At 44.6% G+C, this 23,922-nt stretch overlaps 1 protein-coding gene across 5 annotated transcripts in view; it reads left to right on the top strand.

Moving 5' to 3' along the window:
* The window catches only part of Ten-a (tenascin accessory), a 488,025-nt gene that overhangs the window by 186,294 nt on the left and 277,809 nt on the right, over window positions 1-23,922 (top strand). For all 5 annotated transcript variants that reach the window (XM_046630321.2, XM_046630325.2, XM_046630324.2 and 2 more), the window contains 2 exons: window positions 9,754-9,812; window positions 21,187-21,426. In XM_046630321.2, the coding sequence (XP_046486277.1) occupies window positions 21,198-21,426 (229 nt within the window). In that variant the 5' untranslated portion in view covers window positions 9,754-9,812; window positions 21,187-21,197. The remainder of the gene's footprint in view (window positions 1-9,753; window positions 9,813-21,186; window positions 21,427-23,922) is intronic.

The raw sequence follows: 23,922 nt of genomic DNA, 5'->3' as shown, positions 1-23,922 counted from the left end.
TACAGATGTTTTGAAAAAAGGGTGTATCGAGGTGAAAATTTATACCTACCAGGGGGGGAGGGGGGGCGGAGGGGGAGAAATAATTACTCGAAGAAAGAGACGAAAAAGAATCTCTCTGCGTTCTATTCCGCCTCGAATAGCTCCCGGAAAAAAGGGTAAAACGAAGAAGGAGAAGAAAAAAAAAAAATAAAATTAAAAGAGTTAAAGGAAAGAAAAAAAAGAAAATAAAATAAAATAAAAAAAAAGAAAAGAAATTATCACCGCCAGACGAGACAGCAGCGTTCAGGGGCAGGCGACGCGACGCTCGAGTGTATAAGAAACTCTGGCTGCAGTGGAAACAGCAGCATAAGCGTCGTTAATAAATCTAGGGTAATTAGAAAGAATGTCTCTCCAGGCCGTTAAAAGTGCCGCATGCAGTAGCTGAAAACCGTATACATCCAAATTCCTCCCCCTCATCCCCCCCATTTTCCGAGGATACACACGTATGTTGTTAAATTTTTTTACATCATCACTGGCGTTATATATACAATATACATATATACATGTACACATCATTACATATATGTACAATCTTATCTGATGCTGATTAATCACAATGACCGGCACGCGGAAGGCTCGTCTCTCTAATTCGTCTTCCTCGCCTCAGGAATATCATTCGCGAGTTTAGTCAACTGCAGAGCGAGCACTTATTTCCACTCGAGTTGCTCCACGTTTCTGCGATCACGCGCCGCTCGCTTGTTGCATATATATATATATATATACACGTATAAAATACTTGCCTTGCATATACGGTGTTAGTATAAGTATATGCAACATTTTTTACTATCTTGCTAATTAAATTTGGGTTAGGGTAAAAAAAAAAAAAAAAAAAAACTAGAATCGTAGAGCGATAGAAGAACGAGAATATCGAATTTTCATAGACGCGAAAATCTTATTCATATAATTTTAAAATGAGGAAAGTTCAATTGTAGAAAGTTTAAATATAGACATTCGAAATACGGAATGGGAAAATACAGAAACGTCAAAACGTAGAACGGCTAAATCGAGAATCTTTATACAATTCTATATTATCCAGAGGAATTCTGACGATTCTACAGTTTGCCATTCTATGTTCTGGCCTTTCTATTTTCTCACTTCTTTATACTTCTACTTTCAACATTTTTGAAATTCTATAAATTAAGTTTTCACTTCTTTAAAAATTTCATATTGTCGCCTTTCGATTTCTTGATCTTTCTATATTTTTTTAGCCCCACCCTTAAATTTCGCGACAGCAGTAATTGTACACGAATCGAATTGTTCTTTCTTCCGAACAAAAAAAAAGAAGATGCCTATTTTTCTTTCGCATCTCTTTAAATTTGCCACATGCGTTACTTTTTTTTTTTTTTTCTTTAAATAACATGTTTGTCACACGAGGTTCTAAAGACGACAGTTATTACAACCGCTTGCCGACTTTAAGGGAGAGGGCACGAAGATACAGAGGAGGGTGGATGAGGATTTAGTCAGTGGTGAAAGGTTAACTCGTCAACTTGACTCACACTTCTCGCAAAACTTGCCAGCTGATGTACAGCTAATTAGAGAAATTTTAAACATAATTATCAACGCTCGTTGCAGGCCGCGTGGAGGGAGGACGATTATAGCTAAAGTCATCTTCGCTCGCTTCCGAGATGGCAACCAGCTGTGTTTGCTCGGGTTTGCTTGATAAATTAATACTCTGTGGGTTAAATTTACGGCGAGCCGTACATTTTCTTTTCGAAGCCTTTAAGGGGCTGCCGAGACTGAAATACGCGGGATCCACGGAAATTCTTTTCTTTTTTCCTATTTTGCTTTATTTTTCTTTTTCTTTTTTTTTTTTTTTCTTCTTTTTTTTCTTCTCCCTTTTTCTTCTTATCATTACTACATTTGGTAAATTTTTTCGACGCCCTCGGCGACTAGACTCCGGTGAAACGGATAAACTTCGTCCGGTTCTCTTTCTCTCGCTTTGAGCTTTGTTCGGTGCGAAAAGGGGGGGTTCGGGGTGGGGGACAGGAAGGACGAACGGTGCATAAATTCCGACACGCAATTGTTTTCTCGCGCGTCCTGGCTAGGCCGCGAAACCCCGGAAAGAAAAACAGAGAAGTTTGTTTCCCGTGGAGTCCTCCTCGCGTGCCACCCTGTAAATCAACCCCCAACTCTTCCCTTCTGCGCTACCTGCAACCAGAACACTGTGTGATACGTACAAGTGGCTTAACCCTCTTATCGGCCGACTCGATTTACGGCAGAAGCTATCAGTTTCCTGTCGATTGCCACGATAATCGAAAGGCTTGGGGTTTTCGGTTACTATTTTTTTCATTTTCACTTCATCTCTCAAATTTGGAAAACTACCTCGACGCGTAATTATTTTGTTCTTTGAAATGCAGGATCAGCAAACTATATCTTCTTGATTCGAATTATGCTTAAAAAAAAAAGAAAATCGATGCGTAGAAAGTTGAACAGTATTATTGTAGGGTTAAAAAAATATATAAAATCGTCCGAATTATAACGATTAATTGCCAAATTCTCATTCGTTTTGACAATTCTGTGCAACAGATTTTGTCTCTTCCTCAGACTCTCGACCATTCCACGTTCCGTCTTTTCCGTTTATCGACTTTCTCTATTATCCACTTAAAAATTCACGACAATCCGACGTTAAACTATGATCCTTCCGCTATTCCACTTGCACCCTATAAAGTATAAGGTATGCAGGATAAGTATAACAGGCAGACGCACACGTGCATGTATACGAAAGCTCTTGGACCGCACCCTCGGCTAATAGTTTCGACGACCGGAAACAAGGGTAGATGTAATTAGGATGAGTTGTGACGTCGGGAATCTGCGGCAGAGGGCCGCTTCGCGCGTCGGTAATTGGTATAACCACCTATACATCCAAGCCTGGGCGAGGAGGAAGGTCCTGGAGGACGAAGGAGGCGCGGGAAGGACGAGACTCGGGTCATAAGCTTAATTGTTCCTGCAGTTGCTGCACGGCAATCCTCCGACTACTCGACGTCCCGTTTACTTAACGACATTTTGATTCGCGCTCCCGTACAATTAATATTTATATTTATTCCCGGGCGTCCCGAGGGACCCGCAGGGCTGATTCGGGGGCGGGGCAACGTGCTCGGAATACTTTCAAACTTTTGCCATGTCATTTTCGTGCCGGATTACACTGCATCGAGCGGCAGGCGCGATATCGAGAAGCAAAGTAACGAGGAATGGCTGGGGACGAAAGTTATATGCCCGGAGAATGTAAAAACGTACGAAATCGCCGAATGTAGGTGTACATAGGTATGTATATAAGGGTGGACCGGTAATGGTAAAAATTAACCCCCCTCCCCCATGGCAGCATGCAGACCTCTAGCTCCTTGCCACGCGTTTAATTCCGTTAACGCAGTTTTAAACCAACCCTCGCCCCCTTCCCCCTCCCGCCACCAATTTTCCCCGCCGGTGTTCTTTTTAGCTCCAGTTTTAGCCGTTTTCACCTCGGTACCGAATTTTGAATTAAGTTTTCTCGTTAGCGGTGTCGTTTCGTTAATATCCTTTCTCTCAGGGGCGAGAAGCAAAGGTGGATGCAAAAAAAAAAAAGATAATATAAAATAGAACACGATTATTATCGTTAACGCAACGCGGCATGAATTTCACTCCTTCTTTACTAATAGGTCCAACCATGCGAATGAGACATTATTTTACGCGGTGATAAACATTTCACGCGAAAATAGCTGCAGGTTATAAGCTGTCGGATCTAATTGGGCTCATCAGGGATTCATTTTTGTCTCTTATTGTTAGTTCTTGTCATATTAGTTCATACGGATTCACGCCACGCGTCGACGTCGGTGATCGTGAAAGAATAATGATCCTTGGAAAATAATGATCATCCGTCCACCTCCCTCCACTCCTCCCTCGAGTCTTTCTCGTCTGTGACGCTTCGCTGATGTCGTTAGCCGCGACACCGCGAGACGTTTTAATCTACTTATCTCGAGAGTATCGCCTATTCCCCAGGCCGTAACACCTACGTGCCGGTTCCGTGTGTAGGTGTCCTTCTCTAAACTAGGAAATCAGGAGGTCGCGACGCGGAGCGAATATCTCTTAATGAAACCCTGCCCAGCTAGCCCCGCGAGTGATAATCTTTTCGTTGATACCATCAGTTGACCACTTACGGTAAACCAAAAAAACAAAAAAAAAAAAAAAAAAAACAAAACGCACCAATTAACGCTAATGTTCTCATTTTCAAATTAGCCACAATCATTTTTTTTCTCCAATCTCTCGTCACCTCCGTCTTTGTTGTTGCAAAACGAAATGTTCCATTACAACCTGACAACGGATCGGCAATGGAATTACGACGTAAACGAAGGAAGAATTTAACGCGCGCGTGGCATGTGATCGTCGTATGAAACTCGGATCGTCTCAACCCAGACGCCTCGATCCGTAACGTCGAGACGGCGAGACGCGTCGCTTTGCGGTTTCAACGCCAGGCTTTCGCCGTCTCAATCCTAGAGCGTTTCATTTAAATGAATTAGGATCTATTCAGGCGCCTTATACGCGTAGGAGACGAAGCTTTAACGTCCCAACAAACTTTCTACGTGCCTAAACCGATTACTCATTCATTTCGGCTTAATCGTTTACCTCGGGTAATGTTTTATACGTACATGTACAATGTACGTACACATGTTAAGCTGCGCTTAAAAACATCGACTTGTCGAATTCAAAGCTGTTCATTCGGTAGTTTATAGAAGGCAATGAGAGCAATTTCAAGAGGTTTCATCGATTGTGAGATCGGTTCGTATTTAAAAATGTGGGGTTTTGGACGATTTATGTCATTTTCAAACGTAAAAATTTATTTCTCCAATTTACTGGATTATTATTACAATTTGTCGTTGAAATTAAGTGAAATGCATAATATTGAACAGTTTGAAGGTGTTAATGTGTTATTAATTCGGTATTGTGATCGTTAAATGAAACTTGTAAGTTGTGGAGGAAAAAAATGTTGGGGGAAAAATATTTCTAGTAGCTGGTAAACGGTCACAATAGATTGGCCAATGAACATCAAATTTGAAACGTAACTGCAACGAAGCTAACAATAAGTGTAATAATTAAAGTACGTGCGAAATTAATTCCTCAAATACAAAGAAGACCGGACAAATTGTCCACTAAAGTAACATCCATCCACCCTGCAATTTTTCAACTTCATTCAAATTCTTATAGAGAATACAAACGAACACGAAACTATAGGAGTAAAGAGCAAGAAAGAAAATATGACGCGTTAAGAATTTTGTCTGCCTTGACGTAAAATTCACAATACTCAGGTACTGCAGCCGTGTGATAAATGAATTTCTATCTCCGACAATGAGACGAATTCAGACTACAACATTTCTTTAGCTGAGGGGAAAAAAAAATAAAAATAAGGGAAAGTACAAAAACGGAGCTCGGCATTTGATGAAAAAAAAAAAAAAAACTGCAATTCCCGACTCAAAAAACGTATTGTCAGCATTTGAATACGTCGTAATTTCGAAATTCTTCGCTTTGCTAGGGTAATTTGTAATGTAATTTCTTTCGGTCACGGTTCTTGGGAATTGGACGTCGGTAGCTACGCGCCAACCAATAAATAGACCGAAATTTGCGCTACTTCGTTCGATCATGAAACGTGTTAAGTCGCAGCAATTCCCAATTCACCCTTTTGACGAGGTATTTACAATTGTAAGTAACCAGGTTATTTCATTTCTCGTTCAGCCGTTTCATGGTCGGGATTTCCCGGCGACGCCGCGACGCGTTTATATGTATATATATAAATACACATCCACACAAACGTACATAGGTACGTAATACTGAAATTGAGTTTCGGTCGTCTAACCATTGTTCAGCAACGATAAGAGAAATATCTCGTTTAAATTACCTTGTTTGGTTCAGTCGAAACAGTGGTATTATTATTACAAAGTTTCGTCCCTCAAAAACTTTTCTTCCACGGAGCAATTTAAACCCGACGGATGTAATCCGATCCGACGGCTCGCTCCCGCAGATTCTCATTTACAATTAAAAGGCGAGGGAATGAAAAGTACAACGCTTCGTATCGCATTCACTTTTGCGTAGTTTTTCAAGTAATTATCAGCTACCCTTCAACCTGTAAAAATCGGATTCAAGTAATAGTCGTAAAGTTCGTTACACTCGCGCATGTTTATATTTCGAAATATCACAGCTTGTACGAAAAAAGCGTGGATGAAAGAAAATTGGAAGAATATAAAATAAAAATAAAAATAAAGAACAGAAAAGCTCTTAAATTTAAAAGCTCCATATGACGCAACGATATATCGCGACACGGCCTACCTTTTACTTCCGATGTGGAAGGAAGTCTTCCGTCCCTTACACGCGTTCCGCCCTTCGGCCCTTCGGCCTTCGTCTCGCGTCCCCGTCCCATCTGCATTCCAAGTCCCAACGAGCCGCAAAGGAATTCCAATTTTAAACAAAAGTTTCTCCCGACGCCGACAAAGTCTACGCGGCCGTATAAGCTACGCGTATCCGCCCGGCTCTTGCCTGTTTTCGCCTCCTGCCCCCGGCTTTTCCTCCACCTTCCTCCACCCCCCCGTCACCGAAAACGTCGCGAATTCTCCCGGCGCGTTCATGCATACGTACGGACAAACCGCTCCCCGCTAACCTCGCGTTAGTTGAACTCGGATTTCAGGGGTCGCGTTCTTCCTACCTTCTTACGTTAAACGTACAGCCGCGAAACGGCGCTAATTCCGTGTTACCAGTGCTGTTGATGCACGTCGAGAAACGAGCCGACCATTTTCCAGGGAGGAAAACAGGGGATGCTGCGTGTATACGCTGCACGCAAATACCGATCCCAAGTGAACCCTTTTGCAAAGTGGTGGGAGGAGGGAGGCGTCGCGACGCCCGGCTCGCCCCGCTTTCTGCAATATCGATAAAACAGTGATCCCCCATTCGTGCCTAGACCCCTGAGTCTAGGATTCGTTCAGCCGTGTTGGACACAGTTTGCGCAAACGGGATCGAATCTGTTTACTCGGAATTTACTTACACTTGTCGGGAAAGCTTACGAATCGCCGCGGCCTGCCTCTTCCGGACAAAGGTATTGCTCAATTTACACCCGCGAAACCTCGTGGCTTTTTACAATTTTAATTTTGTTTGCTGGGTTGAAACAACAAAAAATTTCTTTAGATACTCTCGGAACTATAAGGTTGAGAGAGTCCTGGAAAAGTCAGAAATCAGTTACACGGTGATCGAGGGTGGAAAAAAGTCATTTTACTTATTCGATATTATTCATTAATTTCCCTGTGACGTCGCGGAAATTCAAGTAAAAATATTCACTATACTAACGTGGTGCAACTGCTTAGAGTAATTCGAACAGTTACGAGTAGCAGTTGAATTTATGGTAAAAAAAAGAATTTGATCAAATCACACGAATCGCACAACTTTGCTTCTTTTTCTACAGATGCATATTTTCAGGTGTGGGTTTCCGAACTATAATATTACGTACAAATCTTTGACCCGTAAAATCAAGGTGTCAAAAATTACGAGTCGTTAATTTTTGAAGAAGCAGATATTTCCCTCCCCCACGTCTCCTTTACATTTGTAATTTATTTTCGGAGCTCGGAGTAAAAGGCACCTTTCGGTCGGAATTATAAGGGGGTGACGGCCGATCCGTGAGCATCCAGATGAGCGAACCGTGGGCAAAGCTCGATCCGATTACGTACCTGGATAGTGAGTGTAACGGGATTATGGAAGGGGTGAGATGAGAGGAGAGGGGAGGAGAGGAGCGACTTGAAATTGGAGATCAAAGTCAGGTTTCGTGCATCGCGGAGAGGCGGTCGAGGGTGAAGAGAGACTGTGTAGCGGATACCTCAGAGCGTGCCCGTTGTGCCCGTTAACCCGTTACACACGCACAAAGTTCCAGTTTGTACGCGTGCGCGTGTTATGTTTGTACACGCACACACGGCTATTTTGAAATCTAGGACCAAAGCCCGGAGCAGTAATTATAACACCGGTAAACTTAGGGCTCGAACGCCTGGGATAGGATCTTCTTGTTTCGCGCCGTTCGTCTCGTCGCGTCGCCTTCTCCCGACCGGTGGAAAATTCACAATCTAATTCCCAAACTAACCAAATTACTACCAACTTCTCGGGCGACGACGCATCTCGACTGTGCCTCTCCGCCTTTCCACGGTCATTCTGATCCGTACCCGCATATACACGGATGTATTAAACCTTACACGATCCTGTTTCTGTCCGACGACGCCCGTCATTCTCATCGTCTGTCATTCGTCATGCACCCTGGTCTCGTTGCATTCGGATAATTATTTTTTGAATTAAAAATACGACCGTCATCCGCTCGCCGGTCCAAAGACGATATCATATTTTATAGCTGATTTCGCTCCGATATCGTCCGTGAAAATGAGAAACTCAATTTTTCTTTTTTGTTTTTCCTCTTTTACTTGGGAAATTTTCAAGTTATTCCAACTGTGAATCAGACGGTGATCGAACAGTCACGGACGAAAAACGCTCTGCTTGATTATCATAAAATCTATTTCGAAGTAGAATGCAAATGGAATGAAGGAAAAAATATATGCGGATACAAGATACAATTTTTAACTCGTCCCTGTTTGGTGACGTTTGAAAAGCAAACCCAGATTTATTTATACATAATGCCTGTTATATGTACACATATATTTATATATGCGCGTATTATATATGTATAGAAGCTGATATGATAGATAGATCGTAATCAAATATCGATCCCTGTCGGCGAGGACAGAACTGACGGACGTTGAAACTACATTTCATAACCCTGAAGGTAAAAACGTTTTCGTTGTTGATTCACACGCCAGTTCCACCTGTCAATAATCCCTCGTTGCTGTACCAATTACCGCAGAGGCCAAACTTGACGAGCGTAAATATATTTGCAGACTTCAAGATCCCTTATTGATTTTATAAAAGGTCAGTGTATTTTGGATATTTTCCTGATATTCCGGTTGTTTCGATGCTGCTATTTTGAAAATCGCAGTTAATTACAGAACATAAAATTCTTGAACAATGGTCTTGAAAATATCCAAATACCAATTCTAGGCTCAATTGCAATATTTGACTTTGTAATTCTTCCGTTCCGAATTGCACAATTTTTATAAATGAATTCCGCGGTACTCTAGCAACCGCCAAGTAAGTTGAGAAAAACGGCAATTTCTTATCGCTCGAAATGCAAGAAACGTTTCAAGCTTTTCAAGCTTTTCCAAGTCGATAAAAAATGAGCGTATCCCCCGTGATCTTGTATCTGGGAAAATTGGCTACCACCCTTCGGTATTTTCGCGAATCCGGATGGCCTCGAGCCTCCGTGTTCGGCCTTTGGTGATCCGGCCGCGCGGGATGGCGAGGAGCAAAACCACATCTGTTGATTATCCGGTCCGTAAACACGGGTGCATTGTTATTGATTGGGGCAACAATCTGCCGGCGCTGCCGCCTCCGAACCGTATTGACGCGATATAGCCTCGCCTTGCATAATGAATGGCCAGCTAATGACCCTGCGGCGCTTGCGGAAACCGCAGCAAGAGGATGGCGGACCGGGCGAAGCACTTCCGGCATCAAACATGCACGGAGCTTCCGCTCGGCCAAGGCTTTTATGAACGACGAGGCCGAACCTCGCGTCGTATATTAATTAATTTAAATACTGCACGCGCGCTTCGTCCCCGATTCTTGACGAAAACCGGTATTGAATTAACGTCTTGTCGTTTGCTTCTGTTTCAGTGCCACCAATTACGCGGACATCGACGAACGCCTTCTGACAACCGCCCTGACGCGTCACTGTGAGTATTCGGAAAATTTGAAAGAACCTGTCTTGAAGAAATTTTTTACATATCCTTTTTCTCGTTTTCCTTTTACTTGTTGCTCACCTGAGGCTATGTATTGTAGGACCGAATCGACGATCGATGATTAATCGAATTAAACGGATCCGTGATCATTTAACGACAGCTTTTCGCGAACTGATATACAACCTCGATTCAATTTGCCCGAGAACACGATTCTACGAATCACAAATCAAAGTTCCATGAGAATCGCCTATTTTTTTAATCAAAGAATATAATACAGGATATATGAGACGAAGGTTCGATTGCTCAACTCCGATATAATTGGCGACCGAAGAAGGTAGAGAGACAGAGAGACAGAGAGGCAGAGAGAAGGTTCGCCAACCGAATCTGGGAATTCCATCTCGGAGATAAAGAGCGTAGGTGTGTGCGGAGGCGTGTACATGCGTGGAGGATCCGACGGTGATGATCTTCCCCCAGGACGCGTCCTCGAACTCTTCGTTTGCGGGCAGCCTCGTCGGTCCTCGAGGTCGTTGAAACTTGGAGCGGATGAGCAGCGATTCGGCCGAAGAATATGTATTTTTTTTTTTTTCCCTTTCGTTTTCGCTCCCTCACCGGCCGTATATGTATATATATATATATATATGTATATGTATATGTATATGTAATATAACACACATCATTCTCCAAATCTTTCTCAACATAAGTCGCAACTTTGTATGGTGTAAGGGTGGGGTAATACATTGATGCTTGTTTATTATTAATCCGGGCAAAAGTTCGTCTCTCCGCTATACCGAGGAGCGGAATAAACCTGCGGAGAGCAAGAGGCGTGGGACGGTGAAAAGAGTTCCCGCGACGTATGAAGAGGAAAGGACGAGGGTGTGGAAGGAAAATACGTTAACAAAAAAAAAAACGATGGGAATAAGGAGAAAAAAAAAATAAAAATAAAAAAATGCAACAACTTTCTCCGTTAACTTTTCTCTTTCAAACCCGCAGCGATGCAATAATGGCTCATAAGCTTCTTACGTTTCGGATATTTTTTACCAGATGAAGACGGACCTGGTGACGTTGACCAGCCTGCCGAAGGACTTAGAGACAACTTACTCAGTTCCATCCCTTCTCTTCTACTTCAACTCTTAAGAGGCTTTTCGACGTGGGTTTCGGTAGCAGGGGTGGTTTTCTTCGACGAAACAACTCGGCGCGTCGACGCGTTTCGAGCTCGTTCGTCAAATACGTACAGCGCACCATTCGTCTTGTCACGTTGTACGTGCGACTTTTAAACGCTCGGTAACCTTTCTTCTTGACGCGATTTAAACATTCCCTCAGACTCGTCGCGCAGACCGTGTAAAACCGCTAATCGCGTCTCTGAACAAAGGACAACTCCCACTATCTTATTCTCCTTTCTGTTTATCGCTCTTTAGATTTTTCCATTCTCGAGTCGCGTTTCTGTAACGACTAGAAAGCTCCTTTCGACACCCCGCTGCCTGAACATCTCCTCGTCTTCGTCGTTGTTCCGGTGACGCACAGACCAGCGAAACCACCTTTATCGACTCTTGATTCATCCCCCGAAGGAGACGCGGCAGCCCCTCGCGGTCACGTGCACTTCCCATTTCCACCCCTCGAGTCCCCCGGGGCGTAGGAAGGAAAAGAAGAGGCCTCGGATACCCGGAGAAATACCGTTTAATTGTATTCCAGGGAGCAATGCTTCAACTCGGGTGAAAATGAGCCCTGCACCGTGATTCGATTATATATAAGCAATGCCGATTTGAACGGCGCGGAAAAAGCGATCGAGGCACGTGTCCGGGTCGAATGTCACGTGGAAAAATATGCTCTCGGAGTCCGTAACGACGGCGAAGACACGAGGATGATGAGAGACCGGTCATCCTCGTTTCGCAATGCTTCGAACCCCGCGAGACGTAACGAGATTCGTGACGTAACTCGGGGTGCAGTGACATCCGAGAAGAGTGTCGCTGATGCCACCTTACGCCGCCGTTCATTATCCCGGTCCCCGAGTATCGACAAACAGAAAACCAATCGGACGATGTTACGCAGTCGTAACCGGAGCTCTGATGACATCGGCCATACGGTTTCCGGCCCCTCGATCGGTACCGCACGTATCTAACGAACGTCCTCCACCCCTCTCGGTGTTTGTGTCCTGCTGCAAGTTTGATCATCGTGACACGACAATGACAACGACGACGGATCGAGTTACCTTGCTTATTTCACTTGTTTGTTCGCGACGTTATACAACGTCGGTTCTGTTTGCGCAGGACGTTCCGGGAAACGTGGTGCGAGATTTTCCTCCCCTGGTTGTCGAGCCCTGTAACTTGATCGATTGATTCGAAATAGAATTTTCATCCGGCGAAGACGACTCGCTGTCCGATCGTTTCACATCCTCGAGAGCATCGCGCTTGTGAATTTTTCACGACCAATCGAGAAGTTTCTATTGTCGGGTAACCGACGCGGGCGTAACAGCCGGCGGTTATAGATTAACCGATTGAAATAGTAATTCGTCTAGCTTCGGCGATAGCTACGAAACCCGAAATCTTTACGGAGTGTGGGAATAATTCAGAGGACTCGAGCATCTTGGTCGTAAGTCGAGATCTAGGATCTCGATAGGACTCGACGATCAATGGAACAGGTGACGTCTTCCGTTGAGCGAGGATCTAAAATAGCAACATCGGATCAATTTACGGATTCAATTTATCCCTAGGTGTGCGGGAGAGGCGATAATCGCTCGTTCAATCCAGAAGTCTCGAAGAATGAGAAGAGGAGACGAAGGAATAACGGGATTCAGGGACTCGGGTAATCTCAGGTTTACTCGAGGCGACGAGACCTGGGATAAAAGGTATACGTATAATACACGTGTAGAAGTCAAACGTCGTGACGTAGCATCCGGTTTATATCCTCGTTAAGTTTTGCTGTAACGTTTATACTCGGCTCGCCGTGACTCGGTGTCACGATACGCGTGCTGTTCCGCTATACTTGAAGCACGACGTATTTAACGGCCATTTGGCAAATGAAGACGGAACTGCCAGGCGGATCACCGGAGGCGAGAAGGCCTGTCTCTTGTACGAAACGAGACACGCCGACTCCTACAGAGGAGTTGAGGAAGGAGGGAGAGGGAAGAAGCGCCCCGGCATCCCTCGTGGCCAATAAAGATCCTCGGATATACACACTCCGAAACACACTCACCCTGTAAACTCCGCTCTGATTTCCTTTTTTACCTACCCTTCCAAAAGTCAGGTAACGTTGCCGAACGGTTGTTCCGTCGAAAAATATGAGGATCGGAAATTCTTTTTTTGCGTTATTCCAAGAGCGACGATGTTTTCTTTCGGGATATCAGCTCGCAGTTAGCGAGTAAAGCGAGCGGTAATGCAGATGCCGGGTCGGCTTCGGAAGGGTGGTTTTAAGTATACCTACGTATATTTATGCACGGCTCACGTTCTCCACGAAGGGGATTTAAATCGGTCCGTATGTGTATGTGTATACGTACTTATATACACGTACGCAGACAGCGGGTTGAGGGTTTTAATTTGGGTACATAGGAACGGGGACCTGGATTTCAGCCGAGGACTTACGAAGGAATGACGAATTAATGAGCCAGGTTACAGAGATGACGAAATTTTCGCCGTGCTTAATTCCGAGGAAAATTTCTAGTACAACCTCGTATCAGCGTTCCGAAATGAGGATCAGACTCTGATTAGCAAGGACTCGAACCGTGGAACAAATTTCGAAATCGAAAACCCGTATAATAACTTGGAGCCGTAAACGTAACGCCCGGATAGTTTTAACCGCAGGTGCGAGTAATTTGATTTCAGTTTGCGCTATTCCGTAATCCCGCATCGGGGCTTGGAAAGCAGCCCTCGCCTTTGTAGTCAATTAGGCATCTCCGTTTTCACCACCGACTATTCGCATTCGACGTGGTTTACTCGAGTGCCCTCAGAAGGGCCTAAGGGACGGCAATAACAAACGAGCGATGCACGACGTTACCGAATCGATGACTAATTCCTGCCCGCACGCCGGAAGAGGTGGAGGCTGCGGGGGTGGATCGGGAGACGAGAGGTCACCACGAGCGATAATATCCTCAGGCCCACCTCCAACCCCCGGCGTCTACGTCCATCCGTCAGTCGCTCCGTCGCGTCAGTCAGTCCACTCGATTTCAATTGAATTTCAACCCCCGAGCTTGCGGGCTATACAATATTAAATAGCTTCCTGGATTAAGATCCCAACTCCTAGACAGCTCTAACCCTCTCCCGGCATTCGGCATTCGCCATTCTTACCGCCCCCCGATAGACGGATACGACGCCTTGACGTTTCTCGGTTAACGTCGACGGATCGCTCGCTCCGTATTGATCTCGGATCTCGATCTACGATTTGAGGCTATTTTCGACCGGTTATCGAAGAGGGTTTCAACCGCTTCTCCGATCCCGACGTGATACGTACCGGACGGCGATGGCACTTCCTGTCAAATTATCACGTAAACATTGACTTGCGACGCGTCCTCGAAGTTTGGTAACAAAAGTGTCGAATCGTAGCTGCGATCATTCGACGGCCTGATCCGTGATGGCCAAAGTTTTAACGCAGCTTGAAAATTTTTCGATCAAAAAACGCATCGATACGCTTTGCAAGCGAGTTTCCAGCCGCACGCAGGTGTGCATGTGGCTTATACCGGGCAGTATATAGCTCGGTTCTAGATAATAACGAAATCAGTGCTGCTCATGCATGCTGATCATCGAGCGAATCAATGGGGGCTAATATCACGCGTATGCAAATTGGAAAGGGGACGAGTCGTCGCCATATATATATATATATATATATATATATATATACACACACACACGCATACGTACATGCATACCTATGCACACAGGCAAGGAGTACATACCGAGGGCAATATTATCTCCGCGTCAGCGGAGTTCCCCGAACGGTAGATCGATAATACGATTCCATCTTGTTACTTGCGAATTGAATAACCACGCGGGGAAGAATTGCAACATCGATATTTTGACGAGATCCTCGAAGCTGGAGAATATTAAGACGAAGCTTCAAATTGCACGGTTACAATAATAATTGGAAAGTTTTATTATCAAAATCGGCAAAAGATTACTGTCGATATATATCTTCTTCGTTACGTTGTTTCACCAAAATTATAATTCAATTTTACGAAAAATCCGTAGTAATTAATCATTCGTCAGGTTTGAGATTGATCTTTCTGTATCGAAATGTGACGAGTTTCTTTGGGTTTTTTTTTTATTTAATCTCTTTACGAGAGAGAGAAAAATCACGAGGCATGGGCGGTAATCAGTAGCTTGTTAAACAACGTACACGCGGCATATCGGACTCGGGGAATTCGGATCAATCAACTAACGCAACACCATCTCTGTACTCCGTACGTGCTTGGGAATATCGGGTCAGTTCGTCGACACGGGGGTTCGAGGGGTGGTGGTGGTGGTAGGTCGTCGACGAGGGGTGGAGGGAGGGTGTAGCGAGCGAAGGCCGACTTATTACACCCCCGGAATTACCATATAAATTATCACGTGATGAACCCGCAGAGGACGCGAGTCAAGTCAGCCAACTCCGAGCCTGCAGCCTTTGTCGAGGTTTCGGCAGCTCCGGCTAATCGGGTGAGCCATTTTATTCCCGCTTCCAGGTTGCTCCGGGTGATTTTATCTTCGAAGTATACCACCGCTCTTCGTTCCAGTCGGACGGCGCCGGAATGAAAGGAGTTTTTCTTTTTTCATTTCGTTTCTTCTTTTATTCCTCCCCGCCTCCATCCTCTTCTAAAAACAACGAAAACTCGATCACTCGCCTTTCCAACGGCGGCTTTCGAATATATTATTTACGGGCTCACAGGTTCGGTAAAAGGGGTTCGAAGGCAAACGCGAACCATTCACCCGTCCCGGAATTTTACCCGCGAGGGTCGAGAGGGTGCGTATTTAAGCGAACCTCGACATGTCTCGAAGATCACATTTGCCAGGCTTTACCCTTGTAACAGAGGTTACATTTTTCTTGTCCTAAAATAATTGGTCCGTAGCTTTGAAAAAATAGAAATGAAAATTCATGTTCATATATCGCCAGGGGCGTAAACTCGTTTCGTAAGAACATCACCGTCCGCTCGAGTATCTCGGTACAATATCTTTACACCCGGTGACCGAAACTAGTTGCGAAATCAAACGGAAATTCTGCGATATACCAGCGCGAGCTAGTTTTGAACACGCGAAACGCCCACGGCGGTTGAAACTGACGGTTTATGGCTCTACTGCCAATCCGAAACTCGGGCAGTTAATAAGCTTTCAGACATTGCGGTTGCGTTTGAAGCTGGTTAAATGTCGAGCGGTGACTTTGCGCGAATCGATTAACCGAGAGGGAAATTTTTTTTTACCAAATCATGCACCGCGCCTCCTCCGAGCAGGATGAAAAAAAATAAGGGTTTTCCTTTCTTCTTTCTCTTCTCATTGCCTTTGCGCCCTCTCCCTAAACATTCTACCGACATTCCTACTGCGGATATCATCAATATTTAATAACACCCGTCCGGCCGCTTCGGAAGGGCGCAACGACGTTTCGCTGTTAACTCTGGAACGACTCTTCCCTTCTTTGCCCTCCCTTACTTCCTCCGCACCTTTTGCTGGTCACGGGGCTTCCATAAGGAAGACTATGAATATTCAAGAGCCTTTCTCGAGCCATATCTTTATACGAGACCTCTCCACCCCGCTTTTCCCTACGCCTTCCCTCTCTCTCTCTCTCTCTCCCTTTTGCTCTCATTCCTCTATGTTTCATGCATTCTGATGCCCTCCTTATACGTCGCCCTCACGGAGCCGCGCGACTCGCAGTAAGATGATACTACCGACAATTTTCTCAGTCTTAACTTAATTAGGAGCTATTTAAAAGCCCGTCTGACCTGCATCGCGGGGCGGAAAAAGACGCGCGAGATTTTCTTCTCTGGTTACTTTTCTCTTCTCGTATTCTTTGCCGCGTTTATTTCTGCTTTCTTTCTTTATATCTTCTTTCTTTTTTCTCGTTGCACCCTCTCACGTAATCGAGACAATAGCCATATCCTCTCGAATCTTATACGCCGTCGTGGTTTCTTACTCGCTCTCACACTACGCCACTGCAGCTATGCTACTTAATTTCCTTCCGTACACTTAACCGGCTGTCGGAGTAATTTACAAAGTATTTACTTCATCCTCTTTGCTTTATTCGAAAACTTTCCAAGTGTAATACACACCATTCTGTAGGTATAGTTTAATTTACTCTGAAAAGAATACACAGGCATATCCTACATACGTATAATAGCGAAGCGCGAATTCGTTTTATTTAAGCCCTGCAAATTAGGTTCCTCATAAATTAGTCGCGCTCGTTGGTAATTTTGCGTTATTCGACCATTCTGATTTCCTCGCTTACGCAGCGCCGCGAAATTTTTTTTTTTTCAATATTAAATTCGACGTCGCCTAAATTTCCGAACGGTATCGATATTATATTTGACAGAAAATAAAACTAATAGCAATGTTGCTCTTCTGTTTCACGTTTACCGATTTTCCCACCAATCAACAGAAGGCCTGGTTTTATACAATTTTACTATCACAGGATTAAATCAGTATTGACACTGTAAATTTTTAGACAAAGTTTTTCAAAGTAAGTAGTTAAAATTCAGTCGCAAGATATTTTCATTAACGTAAACGGCACGTAAACGGCAGGTTATTTACATCCAACAAAATCACCAGATATTACATTTCGAAGGCGTCCCCGCATTGACGCGAAATCGCACGATTACTGTCGTGTATCTGTTTTCAATCTGTAAAATAGCCCGCGATCTTTTATGCATTCGAACCGTGTTTCGATATTGGTTCGGACGTAGAACGCTCGTGTAGAAATATCCACCGTCCACCAACGTCTCGACGATAATCTACACTTGTTCTACGTAACGCTTACGTCCGGGTAAAACGTAGGCAGATTTTCTTCAACCGAATGCAGCGAGCAATTTTGTCCGGATCGCGAAAGATATCGGCAGCTGTCGCCGCTCGGGTCCAGCTGCAGTTCTCGAAATCGCTTCCCTCGAAATGTCCAATCAATTTTCAACGCCCCCGCAAGTCGAGCACGGCGCATCCTTTGGCCTCGTAAAGCGTCGATGATCCAGCTCCGCGAAAGCTCAAGCCGCAAGTTTTATCCGCAGGATCGATCCTCCGCCGCAATGCACTTAACCGTTAATTCCGCAATTTTCCACCGTGCGGCGGAAGTCGGATTTTGCAAATTTGCCCGAGGACGCGATGCAGACGTGCGAAGAAAACCACTCGGCGCTTTTTTACAACCTTCGAACGCATGCGATATTTTGACGCGACCCGCGATACTGCACTTTAAACCCTCCCAATTGGTCGGAATTTTTTTCACTCCAGATCTTTGATGAAAGTTGCAACTGTTTCGCCTCATCGATGCCTAATAGAGTGAAGACGCCGCTCTTTCTTTGCTCTTCCCTCCGATGTTTGCCCAGCGATATCATTTTACCGAGTATATTACCCATGGCATGGCCGCTCGCTGATCAGAAAGAGTGCACCGCAAACGTTGGACGTTCGGGAGAAGAGGAGGACAGGTTAAAGATTGATTCACCGGTTATTCTCGAGAGCCGGAGGGTGCTTCGGGGGCGGTAATTGATTAGGGAGGATATTGGCCCTCTCGCTATCGCTCGCTACATCGTGAGATACTACAATAGTCGGCTTGTAACTATAACCGAAGCGTTTCTCAAGGGCGCAGAATTCGAGCTGCTCCGAGTGAGTCCGAAACGCGTTGAAACTACGCCGAGAAGTACGCGCCGTCTCGCTGTCGCCCTTATACTCGAGAAGTCGACCCTTCTCGAGTATCTCTCGATCGAGTCAAGTTCCGCCGTCAAAGAAGGATCGGAATTTCATTACAAGTAGAAACTTCGAACCGGTGCAAGTGGCATACCTACAGCGGTAGGTGGTCCCAGAATTTGTGACTCGAGTGATATCGAGGCTTGTTTTCGCTCATCGAATTTCTGCCTAGGATCGCAAAAACTGCGATCGAAAGGAGATCATGCGAGATTCAAGATCTGGACTGACTCGCGAGAGCGAACGGAAGGCGAAGCAAAGAGTCCGTTGCTCCAATTCCTATCACTCACCAAATCTGCGGAATGAATATTTATCGACGGAAAACCGCAGGAGGAAAGTTTTCAAACTCATTGGGTCCTCCTAACAGTGAGATATTCAGGTGTTTGTCTTCTCTCCTTAATATTTGTCCAACTAAGGCGAAACAATTTGCTCGCGTTGCGTTCGCCGCTGCGGTGCTATCCATCACGTGGTTTAACCTCGACGACAAGCAGACCCGGCATCTTCTCCTTGGTCCAAAAACGCCGGTTCGTAATTTATTCGCATATGCGCATGAAACGAAGAAGTGAATAATTTCTGTCTCTTTGGCTCTTTGGCTCTCTCGCTGTGAGTTTGGAATTTTTTACGAAGTGCTCTCTGAAAGGTTTCGAAAAATTGCCGATTTATTTTTACTTTTTTTTTTTATCGTTGATTTTACACCCACTCCGCGCACCCTTAACACTCCATCAGCGACAAGGGTTGCCTCGCGTGATGGGACGATGCGAAATTCAATGCGCCGCAAAACAACAACGAGGCGTCATCGTGCCGATCGAGAAATTAAAATAGCCGGTTGAAGTTGAACGCGAGGTTCCCTGATGCAACCGCCGGTCATTTCAATTCGCTAATTGAGGTTTTACAGGTCAATACGAGGATCCGACTGAAAGTTTTCAACCGCTAACTGCTGAAATTTTATACACCTATTGATTCGGTTCTTCACGAATGCTTGAATATTTTTTATCTCACCGACAGTCGAAGTCTCGCCGGCGATATTTTGACAACGATGATTCAGCCGAATGCGTCGCGTCCCGAGTTTTCCTACACGTGATGTAATTTCCGTTCACCTACAATACCGGATGTCGTGAAAGGATCCCGGACTTCTCGGAACACGGGAGATTCTACGAGACTAGCGTCGCTGGCAAATTTATCACCGGAAACTGGTGTTTTCCTTTTTCGTTGACGATGAGATCAGGTTTTATTCCGCGCGATGCAATTTCATCCGCCTGATTTGGTATTTCGCCCCATTTTGCCAATTTTCGCGATGTTTGTGTTTGAATACAAAGAAAGATGAAAAAAGAAAAGAAAAAATGCGGGATTTCACGACCTGGGATTGCAGGTATTGTCGGAGAATATCGCGCGACGATGCAATCGGTTCTAATATCAATACCACGGGTTCTATTTCAACGGTTTATTCCCTCCGCCATTCGCAGCTCCCTCCAGGAACGGCGAGGAGCTTTGTATTTTACTTTAGATTTAATTAAATTTTTACGTATAATATTTGCCCAGCAAATTCCCAGGCCAATTCCACGCCGGCTGCTCATGTCCTCCCCGGTAAACACCGGTATTTGTTTCCTTTAATTGAATTGGTGCACAGTGTAAGTTTCACCGTTCTGCCTATCTCCTCGCTTTTCTCGAAATTTTTCCTACCTTCTTTCTCTCACTCGCCACTCCTTCCACCCTCTCAAGATTTCAATCCGGCACTCTTTGAAAGATCCGAGATTCGAACTGAAGAAGATTGATACGATAATCGGGAATCGATATAACTAAAGACAAAAGGGACACGGCCGTTTATTAAAAAAAAAAAGTAAGAATCAGGAGTAATTTCGATCGAGGATCGAGCGGCTAGGAGTTGGGGAGTAAGTTTTGAGTGCCTCGCGAAAACGGCAATATCACTCACAGCGACGACAGTTAATGTTTTAATCTATTCAGCGTCGAAATTGGCGCTTATCGCGAGATTGACAATTGATTTTTCACACCCCGAAGACGAAGGTTGGTGCTTAAAAAAAAGTGCAGGGCAATTTATCCGCTACCGAGACATCTTTCTCTTCGTTCGAGTCCGAATAAGTGAAATAAGAAAAAAACAATACGGAGATATTAAAAAAAAACCTTCCCGCGAACCGAGTAATTCGGCGATCCGTGAAAATATCGAACTTCTCCCACCCCTCTTCCCTTAGGTACATCTGATAATAATTCCCATACACGTATACACGTGTAATACAGTTGTACATACAAGTATGCCTGATACGATATCGAAAAGAGATGTGCGGAACCGTGAGAGAGGATAACGAGGCGCCGTGAAACGCCCCCGTGATTCTCGCTCCGTAAAAATGTGAGAACCAGGTCACGTAGAGCCGTTACTCCGGAGAATCATCAGGCCAATTTACAATATAAATAACCGATTATTGACGAAAATTTTCCGCGACTCGTTGCACAAGCACAGCGTCCGAATCTCGGCTTCTCTCTAACCCCCCGCCTTTCTTCTTCTTACTTCTTCCCAGATGCCGCAGTGATGGAGGGCGAGGGCACCTTGGGCCGGGGGCACGCGAACGGGGGCCGCGGACTGCGCCGGCAGCGGTCCCTGGAATGGCGTGAACGGCGCGGTTACGGTGGTGCGCCATCGAGCAGCGACGAAGAGGACAACTCTCGCCACGGCGTCGGTGGGCCCACGTCGACGGGGGGCCGGGGGGCCCGCAGTCCGGGCCAGGTCTTCGCCTCAATATTGGCGCAGCAGTACAATGGTGAGGAAGCGATTTTATTCTTACCATTAATTTCAGCACGCGTTTCAATTGCTTCGAAATTGTTTCCGTATTTCCCCTTTATTGGTTTTAAATTACTTTGATCGAATGTTTATTGTACATTTGAATATATCTGGTACCGTGTCATTGGGATCGAGTATAAGTCTTCGATGTACACAAGGATCGGCGAATTGTGGTATAGCGGCATTAGCATCAGCAGCAGCAGGTTGGGTTGACGACCTTTAATTGTAGCATTACCAAGCGTAAATGGCTCGGTCGGAGGTAATCTTGCGGAAAGAAATGAAAGGTTCCCTTTCGTTTGACCCGATTCTTCACTACGTCCTCTCGGCCGGCGGCGTTATTCGCAAGCCTGTGAATAAAAGTGACAAGAAAAAAAAAAAAAAAAGTGACGCAAACAAAAGCCGGGAAGGTGGGAATTTTTAACCGACTAAACATCGTTGCCCTCCCCCCCCCCCATTCCTACGAAACTCCGCCCTGACGCAACGCGGTATTGAAGATGATGGAAAATGAAAGATAAGAGCCTTTTATGTCAAAGCTACCGGTAAATTCCCTGCACAATGTATGTATGTGTATATATGTGCTGTAGTATGTATGCATATATATATATATATATGTATATACACACATTATACTTGGCGCTTTAAAGCCACTTGGTGCTATCAGCCATTCAGAGGACTAAAAATATCAACGAATGAATAAGGCGGGAGTAGAAAAAAAATAAAAATCAATCGAAAGAAAATGAATTAAGGAAAAAAGAAAAATGGGAAGGAAGGGGGGCAACGGGTTATAACAATCAGGGAAATTCAAGGCATGATATTCGGACCCCTCCCCCCTCCACTCAAATGAGTCAAAATTTATTTATGCCATTGAGGATTCATCGGAGGTATTCACTTCTATCGGGTTCAATTAAAAAATTTCTGTTCAGGTGTCCTTCTCGAATATTGATTAAACAATTTCAGCTCACCTGTAAAAAGGTTTAATTGATAGTCGCACAGCATCTGAAAGATCTCTCGTGATCGGCATAATATTACTGCTAAGCTTTGTATCTTGTTTTTTGACCATTCTTTAAGATGGTAAGAAAAAAAAAACAGAGAAACAAAAAAAACGACGGTTCATCATCAAGCAACAAGTACGTAGTAAGATGAGATTTATTCACGCGTTTCACATCATATTTGCAAAGCGCATCGAGACGGCATCAAAACTCGTCGGAAATATATCACGCTGCGATTTTACGAGATACGACAAACATAATGATAAACCGCTGCCGCGGCGTTTGAGAAATATAATATCTTGGTAGAAAATATAATTTGACACCCAATTAAGGGGAATTAGTCATTGGATTGTGGATCCCCTTTTCATGAAAAATAATAACCCCTACTTTGAGGGATTACCCGTAGTAATTAGGCACCTCGAGTTATCAGCTGCCAATCATAATTGCTTGAGCCGCTTAAATTCTTCTTCCTATCTCCTGAGTTGTTCGACTTCTCCGTCGCTGCAAGGTTTGTAATAAGAATCCGCAATGCTAATTAAACCTCTTCGTCGACAATATTTTGCCAAACTTCGCGCCGAGTTCAGCATCCACTAAAAACCGATGCACGCGCTCCGATGAGAAGGATTCTGAAAAATTAACCGTCGGAATTTCATGATAAATTTTCAAACGTGAACTATGATTGATCGCACGCGAGCTTACAAAGTACATATTTTTCTTGCTTTTCTCCGGCTTCGCCAGTTTACCGATTTTAGCTCACACTTGCGGATACTTCGGAATATGAGAACTCTTTTCCTGATTATTTTTTTTTCTTTCCTCACTGGGGTTTTTATTTTATTTTTCTTCCCCCCGCAGCAATTTTTTCGCTTTCTTGCAAGAAACGTAGAGCGCTGCTTCACCCGGCAATAACGCGCCGGAGTTTTTTTTTTTTTTTCTTTCTTTCTTTCTTTTTCACTAGACTCGTCCATCATATTCCATCAAACACTTGGACGCTTTGCAGACCTTCTAACGTTCTCGATCACGCCTCTTCCTTCCTCTACCTACATCCACCGCCTTCCTCCTCTTCTTCTCGAGCCTCCAGACTTCGGGGATTTGATCCCTCGCAACCTCCAACCAGGATCTCAGGGCCTGGATTACGTATTTCCAAAATTAGTTTCACCCTTTTAGGAACGTGCGCAACCGAGGTGTATACAGTCGATAATTATCATCTGTATTCTTCGTGATCGCTCAGCCGATCTGACGTTCGCAAGCCTTGCTTTTTTTCTCATATTATCGTACAAAATCAATAACAGATAACTAAGGAAAAAACGAGCCGATGATAATTTCAAGAAACGTGCTGTATAAAGAAGAAGAAGAAGTTGAAGAGAAAACAGACGATCGTGAAGAAAACCTTGCTGCAGCTTCTTTCTCTCTCTCTCTCTCTCTCATTCTTATTTTACAAAGTGGCTTATCTCAAGCGCGAACGATCTCGACTACGCACCGGAACGTTA

This window comes from Neodiprion pinetum, chromosome 6 (genome assembly GCF_021155775.2).
Source record: "Neodiprion pinetum isolate iyNeoPine1 chromosome 6, iyNeoPine1.2, whole genome shotgun sequence".
NCBI lineage: Eukaryota > Metazoa > Arthropoda > Insecta > Hymenoptera > Diprionidae > Neodiprion > Neodiprion pinetum.
The sequence above is the reverse complement of the archived record's forward strand: the minus strand, read 5'-3'. Positions and strand labels throughout refer to the sequence as shown.